General features: G+C 40.6%; 1 protein-coding gene and 1 long non-coding RNA gene across 3 annotated transcripts in view; one reads left to right on the forward strand and one right to left on the reverse strand.

The window, feature by feature from the left end:
* LOC144457647 (uncharacterized) overlaps nucleotides 1–21,201 on the reverse strand; it is an 80,797-nt gene that overhangs the window by 16,383 nt on the left and 43,213 nt on the right. The gene's annotated exons all lie outside the window — the stretch shown is intronic.
* On the forward strand, nucleotides 7,560–19,041 carry SERPINE1 (serpin family E member 1). Its single transcript, XM_020966462.2, has 9 exons — nucleotides 7,560–7,740; nucleotides 8,500–8,765; nucleotides 9,323–9,556; nucleotides 14,023–14,217; nucleotides 14,735–14,933; nucleotides 16,983–17,083; nucleotides 17,223–17,309; nucleotides 18,240–18,323; nucleotides 18,686–19,041. Exons 2-9 carry the CDS (start codon nucleotides 8,501–8,503, stop codon nucleotides 18,721–18,723), a joined length of 1,203 nt encoding a protein of 400 aa, XP_020822121.1. The 5' UTR covers nucleotides 7,560–7,740; nucleotide 8,500; the 3' UTR covers nucleotides 18,724–19,041.

A 21,201-nucleotide genomic window follows, 5' to 3' on the forward strand; every position in this document is an offset into this window, starting at 1 on the left:
CCATAACACAGATCTCGGATTCACTTGGCAGCCAAGGTGTTTGGGGACAAAAATTGAGAAATGTCCTGGATGGTTAAAAAATCAGATTCAGGAGCCATTTCTATGTGTAGAAGATGAGCGATTTGTTTTAGAAGAGATGAAAAAGTCAGAGTAAGATGAATGAATGGATGGATGAACAAGGATTTATTAAGCATTCACTATGTGCCAAGGACAGCATCAAATAGATAGATAACCAACTAATAGTGAGAGAGACTGGAGGAGGTGAGGAAGCCTAAATAATGTCAGAGGTCCCTAAAAAGTCTCTCAAGTATTGCACTCCCAGACTTTGTCCCACAGTGGTAGGACAACACAGTCCTTTCTCACAGGATTTCTTCTCTGTGGCCAGCTAGGATACGTGGGGTCAAATATCTCTACTTGTGCTTACTTTTCCTTCCTCTTTCTTCTAAAAAATAAGGCCTAAGTTACCATCCATACAAAGAAGCAGTATATATGTGTATATGCTTGAGGCTTTTGGAAGGAGGAGACAGATCAAGAAAACCTAGACCTGGAAAAGTGTTCAGAATCCAGTTCTCTGCCTCTGTATCTCTTTTTGCAAAACACTAAATTGAAAGGTCTACACTTTACTCCTTAGGGATTTGCTAAGGCATGTACTGGGTGCTTGGGTTACAAAGACAAAAACAAAATGCTTTCCAGGAGTTGGGGGGTTACAATAATAGTAACAATAACAATAATAATAGCAGCTAGCATTTATATAGAGGTCTAAGGCTGCAAAGGGTTTTTCATGTATTATCTCTTTTGATCCTCACAACAACCCTGGTTCACACAGCCAGAAATGAACTTGGGCCTCTCTGACAACAGATACACAAATAAATATTTTGAACTAGAGCTATAATTTCTTCAGTGTGAACTCCCAGGGTGGAAATTCCCTTTGCTGATACAGATGCAACTCATCTACAACTTACATATTGTCTTTAAATAGTTACCTACAACATTGAGGAGTTGTGACTTGCCCCTAATCTTATAGCTAGTATGCGTGAAGGGAAAAGACTTGAATGTCATTCTCCCTGCCAAAGCCAGCCCTCTACTACTCCACACTGGCAAGCTGAATAGGAAGAAAACAATAAAAACGCTAACAATTAGGGGAAGAGGACTTCTGGGAGAAAATATTCTCTTATCTGAAAAGAGTCTTCCTTTATGGAAGATAAAAATTCTGATAGACACAGATGAGAATACAGTGCATTTTAGACATAGTGTCATTGTGTGTGTGTGTGTGTGTGTGTGTGCGTGTATGTGTATGTGTGTGTGTGTTCAGAAAGCACCAAGTTCGGGGAACATTCAGTTTCAGTGTAATCCAAACTGTATGAAGGAAAATAATATGAAGTAAGGATGGAAAAGTAGCTTGGAGACAGCCTGTAGAAAGCCTTAAATGCTGAGTATAAGGAGTATGATTATATACTTTATCCCAGAGGTAATAGGGAGCCAACAAGATTTTTGAGCAAGGTAAGCACAGGCATGCTTAGACCTGTGCCTTAAGAGGATTATTGATTTATTTTTTTGCTTGGCAATCGGGGTTAAGTGACTTGTCCAGGGTCACACAGCTAGTAAGTGTAGTGTGTTGTGTGTCTGAAGCGGCATTTGAACTCAGGTCCTCCTGACTCCAAGGCTGGAGCTCCATCCACTGCGCCACCTAGCTGCCCCTAAGAGGATTACTTATTGACATTTACTTTCTGCTTAAAGAGGCAGCCTATCATAATGATAGGAGTTTGGAGTCTGGAAGACTTGGGTTCAAAACCCACCTCTGACACTAACAAGCTATGTGACCCAGGGCAAGTCACTTAAGCTCTATTTATCTCAGGCAACTCCTTAGGACTTTTCTCTTAAAAATATCCATCACACAGGATTTCTCACCCTGAAGGTGGTGATAAATGTCCACGGGGATCTAATAGAAACATAATCAACAAGCATTTATCAAGGACCTAATTTATAACACTGCCTTGGGCACTGAGGATACAAAGATAAAAATGAAAAAGACCCCTGCCCTCAAGCCCTTACACTCAATTGGAAGACTATGTATTAGACCCAGTCTCTCTCCCCACTCCTCACTCCCATTTCTTCAAGGAACTGACAATCTAAGTGTATGGCTACCAGTGACCTTGGATGTACCACTGAACATTTCTATACCTTGGTTTATCTATAAAATGAGAGATCTGACTAGCGGTAGTTTCTGAAGATTACATTCTCTGGATAAAAATCACAGTTGTAACTACAAACATAATAAAAATGGAAATTCACCATAACAGAAGCAGAGTTGACAAAAGAGGACTGCAGAAAAGGGAAAGGAGAATAAGAACAGAGGAGAGAGCAGGATGACAGGATAAGCTGGGGTGGGTATACAGTACATTAGTGGAGGGTGGGGGAAGAATTCAATTTTATTTAACTTTTTATTTTGCTCTTTAAAAAAGGCTTTCATTTATGTCCTTTCTTTTTTTTTAAGGCAATTGGGGTTAAGTGATTTGCCTAGGGTCATACAGCTAGTAAGTGTCAAGTTCTTGGTCTGAGGCAGGATTTGAACTCAGATCCTCCTGACTTCAGGGCCGGTGCTCTATCCACTGCACCACCCAGCCACCCCTATGTCTTTTTTTTTTTAACATCACCATAGTATTCCTTTCCCTACCCTTTCCAGAAAGCCATCTCATATAACACATAGTATTTTTTTAAAGACAAAAAGAAAAAATCAGCAAAACTGATCAATTCATCAAAAATATATACAACATATAACACTTGTAGTCCTTCCACCTCTGCAAAAGTGTGGGTTGGGAATATCTTCTATCTCTTCCTTCCAGCCATACTTTCAACTAGTATTTCTTAGCAACCTGATGGGTCTTGTGAAAATGCCAATGTGAATGGTACAAAGACAACTGGGCTGGAGTCAGGGAGCTTGGGCTTGAGTACCAGTTCCGCCACTCACTATCAGCATGACCTCAGGCAAGCTTCAGTTTCCTCTTCTGGCTGCTGGAGATACAGAGACAGAGGACACAGATCCTGGTTTCAAAGAACTTATAATCTAATGAAAGGGAAATCAAGGGCACCAGGAGTGTCAGAGAAGAGCAAAGAATCTTCCATCCAAGCTCTTTGAGGTGATCTTTTAGGTCCCTTCCAGCTCAAATCTCCTATGAATCTGTGATGCTAATTATCGAAGAAACATGACAGTCTATTTTCAATTGGTACATTATGGTGCAGGCTCTATTGCAGGAATTGAAGTGAAAGAAGAAGCCTCCTAGAAGTGTTCAGGGAAGGTGTTAAGGACAAAGAAAAAAGGCAGGAAAAAAGTCACTCAGGTGGGGGTCATTGGGAGGCAACTGTTGGATCTTCCCTTTACAGAGGTGACCCAGGCTCATGAGGCTGAATGGAAGGAACTAAGGCCAGAAAGACAGCTTTTCCCCCCTTCCTCTGAACAGAGGAAAAGAAAAACCAAAACAGGGTCTATTTTGGGTGATATGTAGTTTGGAGAGTAACCAAGGACAAAAATAGATCCACTGAGTTGTTAGGGCACCCTCCTCCTCCACCCCCTGTCAGAGTGAAGTGAAATCACTAGAAATCTGGAGGTCTTTCCCAACATTCTTCAGAAGCTATGTAACAGGCTGGAGGTCTCAGATCTCTCATCTGGAGGGCTGGAATGCTTTTACATTTTGACTGTAAAAGGGAGGTGGAAGAATTATGGGAAGAGGAGACGAGAAAGAATGGGATTCAGACTGAAGTGAGAGTTATGAGAAAGTGATTAGAGGGAAAAGAATCTCACTAGAAAGAGGGAGAAAGCTGGGAAGGGAGGCTAGTGGTAAGAGTGGGCCACAAATGGGGAGAATCAGAGAGTTGTATACAGCAACATAAGGCCATCTAGAAAGAGAGCGATGAGGAGCAGGAAAATGACAAGAAGAAATAGGAAAGAGGAAAAGTTCAGAAGGAACATGAGGGGAACTTGAGGGCTGAAAGTGAAAGGACAGCAGGAGCTAGGGAAGATGAGTGCTTATTCACTAGCCCCTGCTTAATGGGTAGGGGTGAGGAAGGGGTGAGATGAGACCAGTTGGTGGCACCATTACACATCACCTTCCAAGGGGCCTTATGGAGACTTTTCCTGGTTGGCTGAATCTGGAAATTCCCCCAGAAAGCTAGTCTCTGTAACCCATCTTCTTATCTCCTGTACTCTGTGAAACAACAAGATTTCAACAAGTGGGTCTTTTTCTTTCCCCTCCCACTGACCCCTTGCGGAGGTGAGAGGGCTTAAGAGGTCATTTTCTATATGGCTGAAAGGGAGAAATCAGTGACACAGACCCTTGAGTCAGAGCCTGATTTCTGAGAAGGGATGCTGAAGTGTTCCCCTACTGGGGACCAATGAGAGGCTGTGTTGAGTAACAAAGGTCCCATACCTCCAGATAGCCCAATGATTTATGGAAAGGTTTCTGCTATGGGGAAAGAGAAGAGAAGACATCAGGGCCACAGAGAAGAATAGGGGAGGAAAGAAAAACTATAGGATCCAGATTCTGGGTGACCTCTACTGTCTCATGTCACTAGGTGATAAAAGGCAAAGTCAATGACCTCAGCCATCAGCCCTCAGTTAAGCACCTCCCTTTGGCCTCAATTCCTAATACCTCCTACCCATATAACTCGCAACCTTCCTGGGCTCCCTACCTTTTTGTGAGGGTGACACCAAAGTAAGGGGTCAAAAAGAAGGCCAGAGTTCTGTGGAGTTTCTCCTATTCTCTTTCCAGTCTTAATCTCATTTTATTCTCTTCCATGTTTCAGTCAAACTGAACCTCCCCTGTCTCCAATACACTCTGAGATCTTACAACTGTCATGCATCTCCTCAGATAGATTCCTTGATGCCTGCCCTACTTATTTTCATCTTTTAAAAACCAGGAACCATGTCTTATCTAAATATTCTGTTGAAGGAAAGGAAGGAAACAAGCATTTTATTAAGTGCCTACTTTGTGTCAGGCACTGTGCTTTACAAATATTATCTCATTTAATCCTTATAATAATCCTGAGAGATAGGTGCTATTATCTGTTTTACAGCTGACAAAACCTAGGCAGGCAGAGGTTAAGTGACTTGCCCAGGATCACACAGCTAGTAAATGTCTGAGGCCAGATTTCAACTCATCTTCTTGATTCTAGGCTTAGCATTCTGTCTACTGTACCACCTAACTGCCTCTAATTGTTTTAAAACGTGTATTATTTTTATTATGTTAATATATTGTTATATCAATATATTCTAATTCTATTGTTACACAAATATTATACTTATATATTATGTAAGTTACTATTATTTATTATATTATATACTATACTACTACATTCTAAATATACTGTTATAGATAATAACATACTATTATTATATTCCTAGAGGTCTGGGTTCCTATACTCAATCAACAAACATTTATCCATCTCCTACTATGTGCTAGGTGCTAGGGATACAATTACAAAGAATGAAACAATCTCTACTCATAATGAACCACTACCATGACCAGGCCTATCTTGCCTAGAGGTGATACCAGGGGCACTATGTAGCTAGAAACTTTTAAGACTTTACCTCCCTAAATGGCACACCTCAAGTCCTGGCCAGACAGAGCTGCTGACACAAGACCAAGCCTGAAAGGGCCCCACCAAAGTCTGAACATACCAGCTTTCTGAGAATGGGCCCCTGGAGGGCAGAGGAGTCACCCCTGTGTCATCAAGGACTGGCAGATGGGCAGACAGACGAGCAAAAGAGAGAGTAGCAGAGGTTAGTGGGAAAACTGCTACCAGCACTACTTCTCTAGAGCAGTGGTTCACAGACCTTTTGGTTTCAGGACTCCTATAGACTCTTAAAAATTCCTGAGGACCCCAAAAAGCTTTTGTTTATGTGAGTTATGACATATCTATCAATATGTACCACATAAGAAACTAAAACTAATTAACTTTTTAAAATATTTATTAATTCATTTTAAATAATAAATCTGTTATATATTAACATAAATAACATTTTTATGAAAAATATTTCCCCCAAAAAAAAAATCCGTGGGATAAAGTGGCATTGTTTTATATATTTTTACAAAGTTCTGTCATGTCTGGCTTAATAAGAGACAGCTGGATTCTCACATCTGCTTCTATATTCAACTTATTGTGTCATGTTGTTTTGGTTGAAGTATATGAAAGAGATCTAGTCTCACACAGATATGTAGTTGGAAAAGGTAGGAGTATTTAAATAAACAAATGATATATCAGCATTATGAAAATAGTTTTGTCATAAAGGACCCCATGAAAGGCTTTCAGAGACTTCCAGGGTTTCAAAAACCATTGCCCCTAAACAGAAGTGGGGCCTTGAGGCCACATGTGGCCTTCTAGGTCCTTGGGTGCGGCCTTTTGACTGAGTCTAAGTTTTACAGAACAAATCCTTTTATTAAGGGTATCTGTTCTGTGAAGTTTGGATTCAGTCAAAGGGCCACACTTGAGGACTTAGAGGGCCTCCTAGAGGATATGTGGCCTCAAGGCTGCAGGTTCTCCACCCTGCCCTGAGAAAATGTTGATGACCATCTGACTATATGGCATCCTACAAGCCCTCTGACAGTGGGGATACCTTTAAGGCACAAGTGTTGTTTAGTCAAGTCTGACTCTTTGTGACCCTATCTGGGGTTTTCTTGGCAGATACTAGAGTGGTTTGCCATTTTTTTCTCCAGTTCATTTTACAGATAAGGAAACTGAGGCAGAGTTAAGTAACTTGCCCAGTGTCACATAGCTAGTAAGTAAGTATCTGAGGCTGGATTTGAACTCAAATCTTCCTGACTCCAGGCCTGGCATTCTATATACTGTATCACCTAGCTGCCCACAAGTACAAAGGATGAAAGCCTTCCCTGAAGGCTGATTGAGGGGGAGAGTAGTTGGAATATATCAGGGCCTCCAATTATAGTGGAAAACCTTTAGGATTTGGAGTCAGGAGACCTATAATCATTTCTTAGCTCTCTACCACTTATTTCCCCTGTGCAGGGCAAGTCTCTCTGACCCTATTTCATCATCTGTAAAATGAGGGAGTTGGACCAAATGACCTTCCAACTCTAAATCTATAGTCCAATAACCCGACCTTCTTTTGCAGCTTCACTGCCAGCTATCTCTGACTAGGGAAAAGCAAAAAAGGCTGAAGTGGATACTGGATACTGAGTAAGGTCACCAAGAATGCCAGGCATCTCTAACTAGCTGAACTGTTGGGGGCAGAGTGGCATGGGGCCAAAGAAGAGAGGACTGAAAAGAAGAGATAAAATGTGGGGTTTAGGTCTGGAGGTGGCATTCTATTAAGCTAGAGAGAGCATTTCCTCTTTATAGCCTCACAAACACATGAACTTACACATAGACTGAGATACACATGTGCATAAAAGCATGCAAACTCACATGCACGCACGCACGCACACTCCCCCCTAAGTCTGGAGTGGTGAAGTGCCTCTTGGTGTCTGGGCAGATTTCCAGAACCTTTGGAAAGTGGGTGGGGAGGCCCTTGGATGAGTTCATCAGACTTCCTGCCTGGAGGGGTTATAAAGAGAAGAGTCCACAAGTCAGAGGAGAGCAGCCACATCTCCTGAACAACCGCTCCCCTCAGAGCTTCACTCCAGCTCCTGTTCTACACAGGCTTACAACGCCACAGCTGGATAAGAAGACAAGGGAGTCAACAACGGCAACCACCACCAACTCCTCTAAGAGATTTCTGAAAACTTTCAGGTAAGGGAGAGTCCATGTCCTTCCATTTCCCTTTTCTAAGCCAGAGTAGAAACTGCCCTTCCTGTCTCCTTGTCCCAGGCACTAACATCATTAGCTGTTTTCCCCCTTAGCTTTATGCACTGAGGAGCAAATAACATCATCCAGTAAAATGACCTGGGCAGTACTGATGGGGAAGAAAGGATTGGTGGCCAGAATCTGGAGCAGGGAGCCAGGCACTGAACCATGCGAGCCAATCCTTTCTGCCACCCACCTCCTGAGCTCCCTACTACTTCCCTCGAATGTTTATTTTCTCCCTTGGTCAAAGAGAAGGCGGAAAAAAAGTCTTTTTTCCCAATTTCTCATGAAAGTTACTTTGAAAAAGTGAAATTCACTATAAAAAAGATACTCCTGTAATTTATTCTCTGGGTATATAGAACAGAGGGGAGAAGTGTTGGGAGCAGAAGCCCTTCTCCAAGTTTCTCAAAAAATCAAGGCCCACCGAGAACAGTAGAACTGGGAGCAACTTCGGACCTTAGACGGGATCAAGAATCAGTCAGAGGAAGAAGTGTTTAGGCGCCCATCCCTTGAATTTCTCAGATGGCTCAGGCTCTCTGGGTCTACCTAGACCATCACCCTACCCTCTGCCCTTATGCTAGCAACAAAGAAAAGACGCTTTTCCTTTCCCCATCTCTGGTCTCAGTGATCTACAATTCTGCCAAGTCTCTTCTCCCTCTCCAGAGAGGTCATTAGATTTTTCATCTTGTCTTCTCCCTGTTCTAGGATGCTGTTCTCCAGGGCTTTTGCCTGCCTCTCCTTGGTCCTTATACTTGGTGTAGGGGATTCTTCGCCTCAACACAACCCCCAGGTAGCCCAAATGGTCACAGACTTCGGGATGAAGGTATTTCGGGAAGTAGTCCAAACCTCCGGGGATGGCAATGTGGTCTTCTCACCCTATGGAGTAGCTTCAGTGCTGACTATGCTGCAACTGACAAGTGGAGGGAACACCAGGGAGCAGATCCAAGCTGCAATGGAATACAGCATTGAAGGTGGGAGACCTTCCTGGGAGGGAATGGGGGGGAAAAGGGGGTGACCTGTGTGTCCTTGAGCAAGTGACTTAATGCCTCTAAACTTCTATTTTCTCATCAATAAAATGATCTGGCTGAATCAGGCAATGCATAAGTTACCCTGGATGCTATTACATAATATTATTCACCTATACTGAGAAGGCTCACACATCAGCTGGCCAGGATAAACTCATGTGTTGCTAAGATACAGGGACTACAGCATGTTTCTCTGACAACATCCACCAGAACTTAAACTTTAATTAGTTTCAGGGCAAGTTTGGGGCTTCCCAACATAAGCAGGAAAAAAAAAAAAACCTCAGAAGAAGATCCAGAGGCCATCTGATGAAGTGAGGCAGGGATAGTGATGAAGAAGGGATTAAGGGAGGGTATGAAATCTCCTTCCATGGAGATATAAGAGAAGGGAGATGCTTGATTTGAAATGGGTTGGGGGTCATTCTATCTGTGGCAGGATCCAACCATCCTAAGGAACCTCTGATTCTATAAGCTTGATGTGTCTTCTCTTTCCTACCACTGTCTAGAGAAAGGTCTGGCCCCTGCTCTCCGAAAGCTCTACAAGGAGCTAATGGCACCTTGGAACAAAGATGAATTCAGTACAGCCAATGCCATCTTCATCCAGCGTGATTTGGAACTTGTCCAGGGCTTTATGCCCTACTTCTTCAAAGTATTCCGCAGCATGGTCAAACAGGTGGACTTCACTGAGGGAGAGAGGGCCCGGTTCATTGTGAATGACTGGGTACAGAAGCACACAAAAGGTAAGAAGACCAGGAAAAGTAGAAGTCTCATTTAAAACTTTGTGTCCTCATGCACTGACTCTAAGAACAGCTACAAAATGGTGTCTGATATAGCCCCAGCACAGAACATAAAATAAGTGCTTAATGAATGCTTGCTGGATGAATGAACAAATGAACAAAACAAAAATCAGAATTAAGTATGACAAAACACAAAACAGCATACAAGCCAGTAGTCTTGAGGTCTACCCAATGGCAGTAACCCTTTTGAAAAAGCCTGATTTTTACAAGAGCAGAAGAATAGAAATGAATGATGGGTTTGAGAGTTTTTCCCACTATTTTTTGTAATGCTGAAGATAAAATATTACATAGTAGAAGACAGAGGTGGAGGATAAATTGATCCACTTCAGGCTCTCAGACAGACAACTGCAATCTAGTCTGACAAATAAAAAGGCTAATGTATTTTGAAACTACATTATAAGAGGAATAGCATTTTTCAAAGAAAAAATAATACTAAGAATGCAGTTTAAAGTCAAATCTGCTGGAAATAATTTTTATTTAATTTAACATTAATCTTTATCCAAGTCATTTCTAGCTTGGAAAAAAATATATCCAAAATGGTACAGACATGACTGTCTGCCCCAAGATGATCTGAAGTAACATATATAGAAATCTTGAACAAGGAAAATCACATATTAAAATCAAGTTTGGAGTTAACATTTCGGAATAGTCACAACTCAGTTCCAACCTAGACCATTCCCCTTAAAGATTGAAAAGAAGTCAATATCTTAACCTTGATTCCTGAGGTCAGTATATTCACCTTGAATGAAAAAGAGAACACTGTCCTTAGGTGGATCATTGAGACAAGCACATCAAGTTGTGAGAAAGACAAAAATTAAATTTGATTATCATCCTTCTTCCACTTCCTAGGAAAGCCAAGCTTTTGTTTTTTCTACTTTGCTAAAGGGAAAAGTCTGGAAAGGGCATAGGCTAGCTAGAGAAAGATCATTTACTAATATTCCTAGAGAAACTAAAAAGGAGGTTTTTAATATGTATAATTTGATGCTTCAAATTATCCTAGATTTGCTAATTCTAGGGTCTCAATTTTGAACACGCTAATCAATAACAAAACACATGCTTTAGTTGTCCAAATTATGTTCTCTGTTTTGCTATTTTTTTTCAAATTCAGCATAAAAGTAATACAACAAAGACTTTCCTCAATGCTATAATAGTATGCCAACTGACATATAATAGTATGCCAACTAGCTCCACCTTGAAACAGGCTACAGAAAACAATGTGAGTAGAGATAAAACCTAGTGTTTTAACATCCTTGAGTCTCCAGCCATCTCTTTAATTAGCCAAACAGTAGCCAGAAAGAAATGCAGATTAACAATGCTATCTGGGATGTAAGTATTCCAAATTTAAAGGCAAGTAGAACTTTATTCTACTGGTCAGTTGGCAAGTAGATAGTCTGATTCCCTTTGCCACAGCTATCATAGAATAAATATTCTAAATCCAAAACTCATTCTTCCAATAGAGCAACTAACTTCATTTGGAAAGTGTATCTGTTGAGCCCAACAAATATTATCAAATATTACAATTATATCCTCATCTCAAAATTTTCTGCATACTGCATACTGGTTGTAAAGGTCAGGAAGTCCACCTAATTCCCTGTTCGATAACAAATACCTGGCAGGAGCTCTTATTTATACTAGGATACCCTGAGAGGAGTTTCAGCTCTCACACATCACAACAGACTATTCAGTCCCATAATGCATCCTTTCCAGGATTCCTGAGTCAGGGCCCTCACTCCCTTCATGGGGCCATAAGCATGTGAGTGGCTGCACTGCACTGCACTCTTAGCCTGACAGTGTCCACACATAACTTCCTGGTGAGAGATCAGTAAGCATCCTTGATCTTTGAACTGTCCAGCTAACCTTGATGAGTGAAATCACTACATATGGCCCTGCAGTTGATCATCCAAAAAATCCAGAACCTCGGAGCACTGCTCTATCTCATTAGAGTATCTCAGCCCCTTACATTTATTCACTCAGTGAGGAAAGGATAGCATTCATGTGGTTTGCCTAGTACAGAAATGACGCAGAGCATACCCTAAGTCACCTAGAACTGATTCGACAGGCTCCTCTCAAAAAAAAAAAAAGGCTTTTCTAGTGGTCTCTTTCTAGGTCTTTATGTACATTTCAGACTGAAATTGAAGGGTTAGCTTTATCCAGAAGTATCCAGTTAAAACTTGCTTACATCTCCTAAGCAGAAAGGATGCTCAAGTACTAGTCAGGTCTAGTTAAGTTGTGTAAGACAGCTGTAGTCTTAGAGCAATGAAAGTACTGAGAAACAGCATGTTTTAAAAAAGATAATTTTCTTTCCTGATTTTAGATCCTGTAGCTAGTAATATTCTCCTATTCTCAGATCATCAATACCAAGAACGAATGTATATGGTCACCAAGGGTAACAATTTATTCATAACATTTTATAGAAATTTTGCACACACAATGGATACTTAATAATACTTTCTTAAAGAATTCATTTATAGCCAGCAAGGTAAGAAGGTTCATAACAATAAATAAAGATAAGGTTCATAACAATAAATGCAGCTGGCTGCCCTAATATGGCAATACAGCTCACATCTTCAGTTAAACCTTTGACAATTCTTTCCAGAAAGGCATTCATTGTAATTTGTCCTGGAGATGATACGTACACTATAACACTGGACTCTGGACACAAGAGAAGTTCCTAGCACAGTCTTTTGCTACTTTTTGCCTCAAGCTGTCTTAGAAGCAAAGGTTCATTTAGACTGGAATATATTAACTCAGTATTGAAGACTAGCTTTCAGCGGTTTGGTATTAACAGTAATTTGGTTACAAAAGTCTTTCAGCAGTTCCCCATATGACTGCTTTGAAGGCTACTTTATTGGCAGAGTAAACTTTCATTCATGGTAAACACACACACACACACACACACACACACACACACACACATACACACATACAATAACAAGAATATGTTCATCATTACAGTACTTAGTTACTTGGAATGAATCAACTTGTAAGATAACAAAAGAAAAAAAAAGATCCAACAGGTATGCTGTGCTCTTTATTTTAATAGCTAGCAATTATATAGCATGAAAATTAATAAAGCACCTGACATTCATTATAAGCTTATAAAGTAAGTACTATCATTATACATATTTCACAGATAAGATAATCAAGGCCAAAAGCAATCAGAGAACTTGGACAGGGTCACACAGCTAGTGTGTCTGGCAGAATCTAAAATCAGATTTCTTTGACTCCAAGGCCACTCTTCTATTCACTGAGCCAATTAGTTAAACTTTGTCTTGGCCTGGTTTCTCCTTTTTATATGCTTGCTTGATGGATGAGGTAGGTACAATAATAGTGAAATACAGTGTTACTGTTGGCTTATTAAAGACAAATTTTCAACCAAATTTTTGCATTGCAACTGCACCAATTAACACTAATTTTCCCCTTTTCTCAATCATATTATACCAAACACTGGGGCCAGGTAAGGAAGAATTAGTGACAAAAAACAAGCGTTATAGAAGATCAAGATCTTCTAAAATGTCTAATAGAGGCTGTAAAGAAGTAAAATTAAGTCTTAATTGTTCTGCCTAAGGGGTGAAAAAGGCTACAGATCTTGACTAAGGAGTTTGCATAGATCTCCTTTTTCTATATTGCCTGGCTGTTTCCAGGATGGCCTTAGGCTATTCTTCTGAAATATTGCTCTAAATAGACTTCATGCAGCCTATGATGGTTTAGGCATAGATTAATTTTATATTAAATAAAATTGTTTCTGGCAGACTAAAACGGAGTACTTTTTAAAAATGTTTTTAATCAACATATTCAAAATGAGAGAGGTGATGGTCCCCTTGTACTCTGCCTTGATAAGACTACATCTGAGGTATCATATTCAGTTCTGGGGGCCAATTTGAGGAAAGACTTTGAAGATCCATGTCCAAAAGAAGGTAAAAAGGATGGCAAAAGGCCTCAACATCATGCCATATGAGGATCCACTGAAGGAATTTAGGATGTTCCTGGAGAAGAAAAGATACAGGAGGAAAATGAAAACTGTCTTCAAATGTAGAAGGTAGATTAGACCTGTACTACTTGGCCCCAGAGTGTAGAATTACAAGAGTAACGATGAGTAGGACTGTATGAATTTTATTAGGTTTATTGAAAAGAAAAACTTGCTAATTATTAGAGTTTGCCAAAAATGTCATCATCTGTGCTGGAGGCAGTGAGTTCTCCTTCATTAGCAGTGCTCAGCAAAAGTCTGGAAGACCACTTGTGGAGGAGGTTATAAAGAGGATCCTTGGATAGGTGCAGGTTGGCCTGGATAACCTCTGAGAGGCCTTCCAACTCTGAGTTTCTATAGTTCTGGTACCTCTCCAAATACATACAGAGAAATGAAATCTTAGCCTCCTGACTATCGAATTTTCTCTCACCTTTCCACTTAGGCATGATCAGCAACCTGCTGGGAGAGGGAGCTGTGGACCAATTGACCAAAATGGTATTGGTCAATGCACTCTACTTCAAAGGCCAGTGGAAGCTACCTTTTCCAAGCAAGGGCACCCACCATCGCCTCTTCCACAAATCTGATGGAAGTACTGCCTCCGTGCTCATGATGGCCCAGACCAACAAGTTCAGTTGCAGTAAGTGCAAGTGCTCCTCTTTGTTCTCCAGGACTGAATAATTCCATTATTCAGAACTGGGATCTAATCTGACTTAAACTCAGAAGTTCTGAGCTCTCAATCAGAGCTTTCTCCACTCTCTCTCTAGCTCAAAAGGAGTTTTTTTGTGCCCAGAAAATCTTGCTGCAATGGTGATGGAGGGTGGGAAAGTCTGGATAGACAGTACTGAAGGAGTAGATTCTCAGATTATAATTAGGTGGGGAGGTGGGAAGGGAGGGAAAAATAAAAAGGCTAAGAGAGTGCTGAAATCTAAAGATACTGTGATGGTACTAAGACACCCTGGTGATAGATGAAAGAATAAGAGGGAGGAAGGGAACGGAAAATGAAAGAAACTTAAAAGTGAATTCCAGGAATGTATGTGAGAAATTTTAAGGATGGGAAAAGTGGAGAGATCCTCCCCTAGGGTGGGGCTGAGTTGTAATGACTATTTTCATCATCAGTAGACCTTTTTCCCATGTAATTTTCTTATTCTTTCTAGCTGAGTTCTTGACCCCCAGTGGGCACTACTATGACATTGTGGAACTGCCCTATCATGGTGACACCCTCAGTATGTTCATTGCTGCCCCCTATGAAAAAGAGGTACCCCTCTCTGCCCTCACCAGCATCTTAGATGCCCAGCTCATCAGTCAATGGAAGGGCAATATGACCAAACTACCCCGTCTCCTGGTTCTGCCCAAGTAAGTGCTACCAACCTCAGCCCCCTACATCTTTACCATCTGCATCAGATGGTAAATGCTCCTTGCACCCGATATAAATTCAGGATTCTCTCGTGACTTCCTAATCTACTAGTGCTTCCCCAGGCTCTGAGACTCCAATAAAAATTTAAGGTGGTCTGGAATGGATTAAAAACAGTCCCTTCCCTTTGCTTTTGGTGAGGCATAGAGAGAAAAGAGGCTATTAGAGCCTGCCTCTGGTTTCTTGCCCCCTAACACACAAAGTAAGAGCCAGTCACAAGAAAAGAGAAATCATTAGTGGGAGACTGAGGGTGGGGTAAGTCTGGGCCATCAATTTTTTTTTTAATATTTCTCCAACTCTTGAAAATTTTAAAAGAAAAGGGTGTGTGTGTGTGTATGTATGTGTGTGTGAAATATCATCTCTTCTATCGAATTAGTAAACCTAACCTGCAGTTCTTAGGTAAAGCCTCAGTTAATAAAGCAAATTTATAAAAACCCTTCTAAAGAGGGAAGAGGCGGTTATTAAGGCTGAAGTTAGGTAATCAGAAACCTCTCCCTGTGTCTGTCCCACTTTTTCCGATGCTTTCAATAGCTGACAGACTTTTCTGTGCTTTTCTTTTTTCCTTCTTTTTTTAAAAAAACAAAAATTGTGGCAATCAGCCATGTCCTGGTGAGAACTGAAGAGCTCAAAAGCCTCCCTGCATGAGCTCTCTTCATGACTGACTCTAGAAAACAAAATCTACAAATGAAACTTTTTTCTGAGATGTCCTTTCACAAGAATTTGCCCTTGACTCCCAACCAGACTGGGTAAAACAATGCCAACATTTCTGGCTTATTTAAGGAAAGGGATCAAACACTGGCCATGATTTCCAAACCTATATATTTATCCCTAAATCATCTCCAGAACTCTAGTCCTATTTTTTCCGAATGCCTGCTAGACATCTTCTACTTGGATGCCCAATTAGCATCTCAAATTCAACATATACAAACCAGATCTAATTCTCATGTCCTCTAAACTTATCCCTCCTCCAAACTCTTGTTCGAGTTCAGGGCACCAACAGGTATCTAATGGAGGTATCTTGGTGTTAAACCTTATCCATATATTTAAACTTGGGAGATTTCTGACTTACCTTTCCCTCACTCTAGTCACAAAGTCACATTAATTCTACCTCCACAGCATCTCCCACATATACCACCCCACCACCAAGGCTTTCATCAACCCTTCAAGCCTATTGTCATAGTCTCCTAATTAATCTGTCTCCCCAATTTCAATTCTCAATCCTTCACACAGATGCCAAAATAATATAACGAAAGCACTGGTATGAACATGTCACCTTCCTGATAAAAAATTTTCAGTGGTACCCTTCCATAATCCGGCTTTCCATCTTTGTCTCACATTGCTCCTCTTCATGCTTTTTTATTCCAACCAAATGGGTCTACCAGCTGTTCCCCAAACTCAACAGTCTATCTCCTTCCAGTATCTGTGCATTCCTACAAGCTATCCATTATATCTGAAATGCATTCCTTCCTCATCTCTACCTTTCAGACTATATCTTCCTTCAAGATTTAGCTCATATAATTGTTGGTGCCCTCTCCTACCTCAAACTTTTCTTACAACACTTTTTATCATCTCTCCATTGCCTCCTTTAAGCTTTACTTCTATAATACAATATAATATGTCCCATGTCCCTTTACTTCTATAATACAATATAATATGTCCCTCCTAGTGAAATATAGGTTCCTTGAAGGCAAGGACTGTTTTGTTTTTGTCCTCATGTTCCCAGTACCTAGCACTGTGACTTGCTTTAAAAATGCTTATTGAGTTAAGAGACTCATCAATACCAGAAATCCACCTCTAACTTGGATGAACAGACCCTGCAAACAAATAAATATCTCACTCTCCAATCTTTCAACAAGTTCAATATTATCTCTCGGCAATGAGGACAATAGATTGTTTAAGAACAAGGCTTTTGGAAAGAGTACCAACTTAGAACCTTGGGTTCTGCTAATGATGTGTGTCCTGAACTTGAGCTAAGTCCTCTGATTTTGCAGGTTTTCTCTGGAGAGTGAAGCTGACCTGAAAAGGCCTCTGGAGAACTTGGGGATGAAGGACATGTTCAGGCCAGGCCTAGCAGATTTCACAAGACTTTCTGGTAAGGAATGCTCTATGCCTTGTCTTGGTTCTTCTCCCTGTCTCTGGGAACTTAAATCATCTGTGAACATGAAGAGGAGGTGGGGGAAAGCATCATCCAGAAAACGGGCTGACGGGCCCTTGTACTATTTCTGTCTCAGACCAAGAAATACTCTATGTGTCCCAGGCCTTACAAAAGGTGAAGATTGAGGTGAATGAGAGTGGTACTGTGGCATCCTCAACCACTGGTAAGTCTGGCTCTGCCAGAAATGAGGGCAGGGAGAAGTGGGGCAGTTCTTGAAATAAACTCCAGGCACTGAGGAGAAGGTTCACTCCAAAGATATAGGAAACAGTTAACCAATCCCTTATACCCTTAGGATGTCAGGGTGTGGCCTACTCTCTCCCAAGTCCATCTCAGTGTGGACTAAACTTACTTCCCAGTTCAAAACAGTCCTCTCTTCACAAATCAGTTCCTTCTCTGATCAAGGAAGGAAACAGCTCTCATTCATACATTTACCAAGACTTTCTTCAATCACATTTCTCTGTCTAAAAGAGAAGGTCCTGCTTTCCCCAGAACCTGACTTGTTACCTCTCTAACTCCTGTAGGACCCTGGTTATTGAAAAGTCTCCAAAAGACTAGCTTTTAAACAGTGGGTAGTAAACATGTAGAAGTTGGGAAACAAAGGAAAAAAAGGAAAATAAAACCAGTTTTTTAGTCAGAAGACCTGGATTCAAATCCCACTTCAGATGCTTATGGCCTGTGTGACCCTGGGCAAGTCACTTACTCACCCTTAGTTCTCTCACCTACAAAATGAAAGAGTTGGACTAGATAATCTCTAATATACCTTCTCGCTCTAGATCTACGATCCTATGAACCCCAAGACGTGGTACAGACTGATAATATATATAATTTCAAAAAGAGTCTTTTAGATAAAGTCACAGATAATAATAGGTTAAGAGAAACCAGGATATTTCAGGGGATATACCTAATTGTTCAAGGTTATTGGGTTTGGGGTTTTTTGGGAGGGAGGAAAACCTAGACCTTCTCCCAAACCATTCTTCAATCCTATTATCAAGGCAGAGTAATATGCCAGACAGACCAATTACCTGGTATGGTTGCAACTCTTATGTTCTTATACTTTAAGAGGTTTGTTTTTGTTTTTGTTTTTCTCTTCCAGCCATTGTTGTCTCTGCTCGAATGGCTCCCCAGGAGATCATCATGGACAGGCCCTTCCTCTTTGTGGTCAGGCACAATCCCACAGGTGAGGGATTAAAAAAATATTGCAACACTCTGAAGGTTGTTCCATCCTGCCTTGGGCAGGACAGACTCAAAAAGACCACCTCTGTTCTTAGGGAGTTTCTAAGGAAAGTCATTCTTAGTTACCACTCTTTTACATTTAACTTCCTACTAGGTGAGGCATTATGATGAAGTAGAAGAGTGCTAGATTGGTAATCGGGGTCTGAGCTCTGCTCGCAGTTCTGCCACCAACTAATTATCAGCCAACAGACAAGTTATTCATTCTAAGCTTTATTTTATTCATCAATTAAAGCACAAAGTTGGACTAAATGACCTGTACAGTCCCTTTTAGTTCTAAAATTCTACAATTCTTTTTATCTCCTCTAGGAACAATCCTTTTCATGGGACAAGTGATGGAACCCTAAGAGATCAAATCTTCCCTTTGGGAAAAGGAGTGCTCATTTGGAACAAACTAAAAAGTGACATACACAAGAAAGACCCCCTGAAGAAATAATTTTTTTTTGCATTTCTCTTTCTAGAAAAAGACCAAACAAAACAAAACAACCACTTTTCCCTTTTAAAATCTCACCCTCAGGTCTTGGCCTCTCACACCCAGGCTCTATGAGTATCCTTTCCTCCCATAATGGGGGAGACAGACAGTGAGGCGGTTTCCAAGAGGGCCCGAAGCCAGATTGTTAAGACTTGCAGGATCATTCAGATACCTGCTTCTGTTTGGTCAACCCCCTGCCCCCCCCCCGGTTTCCCCTAAGACCCTGAGAAGGAAAAAAATAAGACTGCTGGGAGCTTTAGTGTACTTGGTAGAAGCTATCTGCTTCCCAGTCATGTTGCCTTCATTCTTGTACTGTCTGCCACTGCTGAAGAGGCTGGCACCAGACCAGAGCAGGTAGAAAGAACATCCTTTAATCCTGTTCTAACTGGATATTGACTGTCATCCCCTTCAAAAAGAGGACTTCTAAGGATGGGCAAAAAACTCCCTAGTGGCACCAGGACTCACTTTGGCACAGCACCTTCCCTAGAAAACAGGATGCAAAGATTATTTTGGACCCTAAGCGATGTGCTTACTCAGAGAAGCCAATCTTTTGCTCCTCTCACCCTTTTTGTTTTGGGGAAGGAGAGAAAGAAGAGCCAGCTAAATATGAGTGGATTTTCTCCAATTTTATTTGCTGGGAACAGGAGAAGCATTAACATAGCATGTGTGAATATTGTTATGTTTACTTAAACCGTGTGTGTGTGTGTGTGTGTGTGTGTGTGTGTGTGTGTGTGACAGAGTGAGATATCAAGGGAGATTTAATATATTCATGTATTATTATTGTTATTTTGCACTTATTCTGCTTCTATGTAGGAGAGAATATCAATGAGGCTCCATAGCCCTGGCATAATTTAATGAGCTCATTAGGAAAAAAAAACAAAACAAAACTCTACTGCCTACTGTGTAATGAGGCCTGCAGTGCCACCTTGTGGCCACATAAACACATGTAATTTCTCATTTCAGGCCAGGTTAGAAAAGCCTTCAGATGCTTTCATTTATAGTTTGACTCAGAGGAGTATACAGGTCAGGTCCTTACACATGCCGACCCACCACCTATTACAAAAAAGTGGTTAGGTCCTGTCTGGAAATCCATTTCATAGTCTCCTGGAGGTATGTCATAGAGGTCAAGTGAGGAGAAATAAGTATTTTTTAAATTGCATACTTCCTAATTACATGAGATGGAATATGGACATTACATAGTAGAAGTTTAATCACCTCATTATGTATGAGTTCCATAGCAAGTTCCATTAAGTAAAGAGTCCTCCATTATCCTTCCTACGAAATTTCATTATGCACTGGATGGTGAGAGCTACATATAGCACCCACAATGTGATATCAAAATGTTGATCCAAATTTCTTGAAGCAGTTTGGATATAATTATATAACCTTTTTACCCATTTTTGATATGTAAATAAAATAATTTTTTAAAAAATAATAAAACATGTCAAAACAGTACCTTTGCCTTTTATTACATTTGGTGCCAGGGGTTGGACCAAAGGCTAACAAGCTGCTACATCTGGAAGAAATCTCAGAGAAATGCACAAATTTAGAAATTCTGGCCTATTAAGGGGCAAGAACATAAGCACAGAGAACTAGCCAGGCCTCTATTTCAGATGTTAGCACCCAGTGACATTTTATGGGTAGACACAATTGTCCTGTGTGTCAGCTTCAACAAAGCAGAGATATATCCTGAAACATGCTACCTCTCACCAGAATAGTTTACTTCTTATTCCCCAAAATATGCCATGGACAGCCTAACCTCCTATTTTTGTTCAGAATGGTTAGTCCACACCATCTTTGAATCCATTCCCCCTTTCCTACTCATTCTTTAAGGTCCAAATCAAGTCCATGAATCATTTCTACACCCTTCCAATTCAGTTACCTTTCTAGACTCTGCAGTATTATTTATTGTCGGTATTACTTCTTTGTGGTTTCATCACATCTCATATACTTCTAGTAGTCTTTAGCCTTTAGCTCTTGCATTGTTACTTAATTTTTATGTGTTTATGTTTCGTCCCCCTAACTAGAATATAAACTTCTTTGTAACTCCCTCAAACTTTACAAATATTTCCTTTAAAAATTCCAGCTCTTCAGTAAACTATCAGCTTTGGCCTAGCCAGAAGTCAGGCTCCCTTCAACAGTAACTCACATTTGTGTTTCCATAACTATTTTTTAATTGAAAGAAACTCCTCACCCTCAAAAGCCAAGTACATTTTTATATGCTAGTAATAAAGACTAAGCATTTTTAAAATGAAGTTACCTACAGGATCAAACATCAAGTCCTTTTTGGCATTTAAATCTCTTCACAGCCTGACCTTTTTTATACCCTACATTTTACTCCTACTCCATGCAC

This window comes from Phascolarctos cinereus, unplaced genomic scaffold (assembly GCF_003287225.1).
Source record: "Phascolarctos cinereus isolate Bilbo 61053 unplaced genomic scaffold, phaCin_HiC Scaffold_5;HRSCAF=322, whole genome shotgun sequence".
Taxonomy (NCBI): Eukaryota; Metazoa; Chordata; class Mammalia; order Diprotodontia; family Phascolarctidae; genus Phascolarctos; species Phascolarctos cinereus.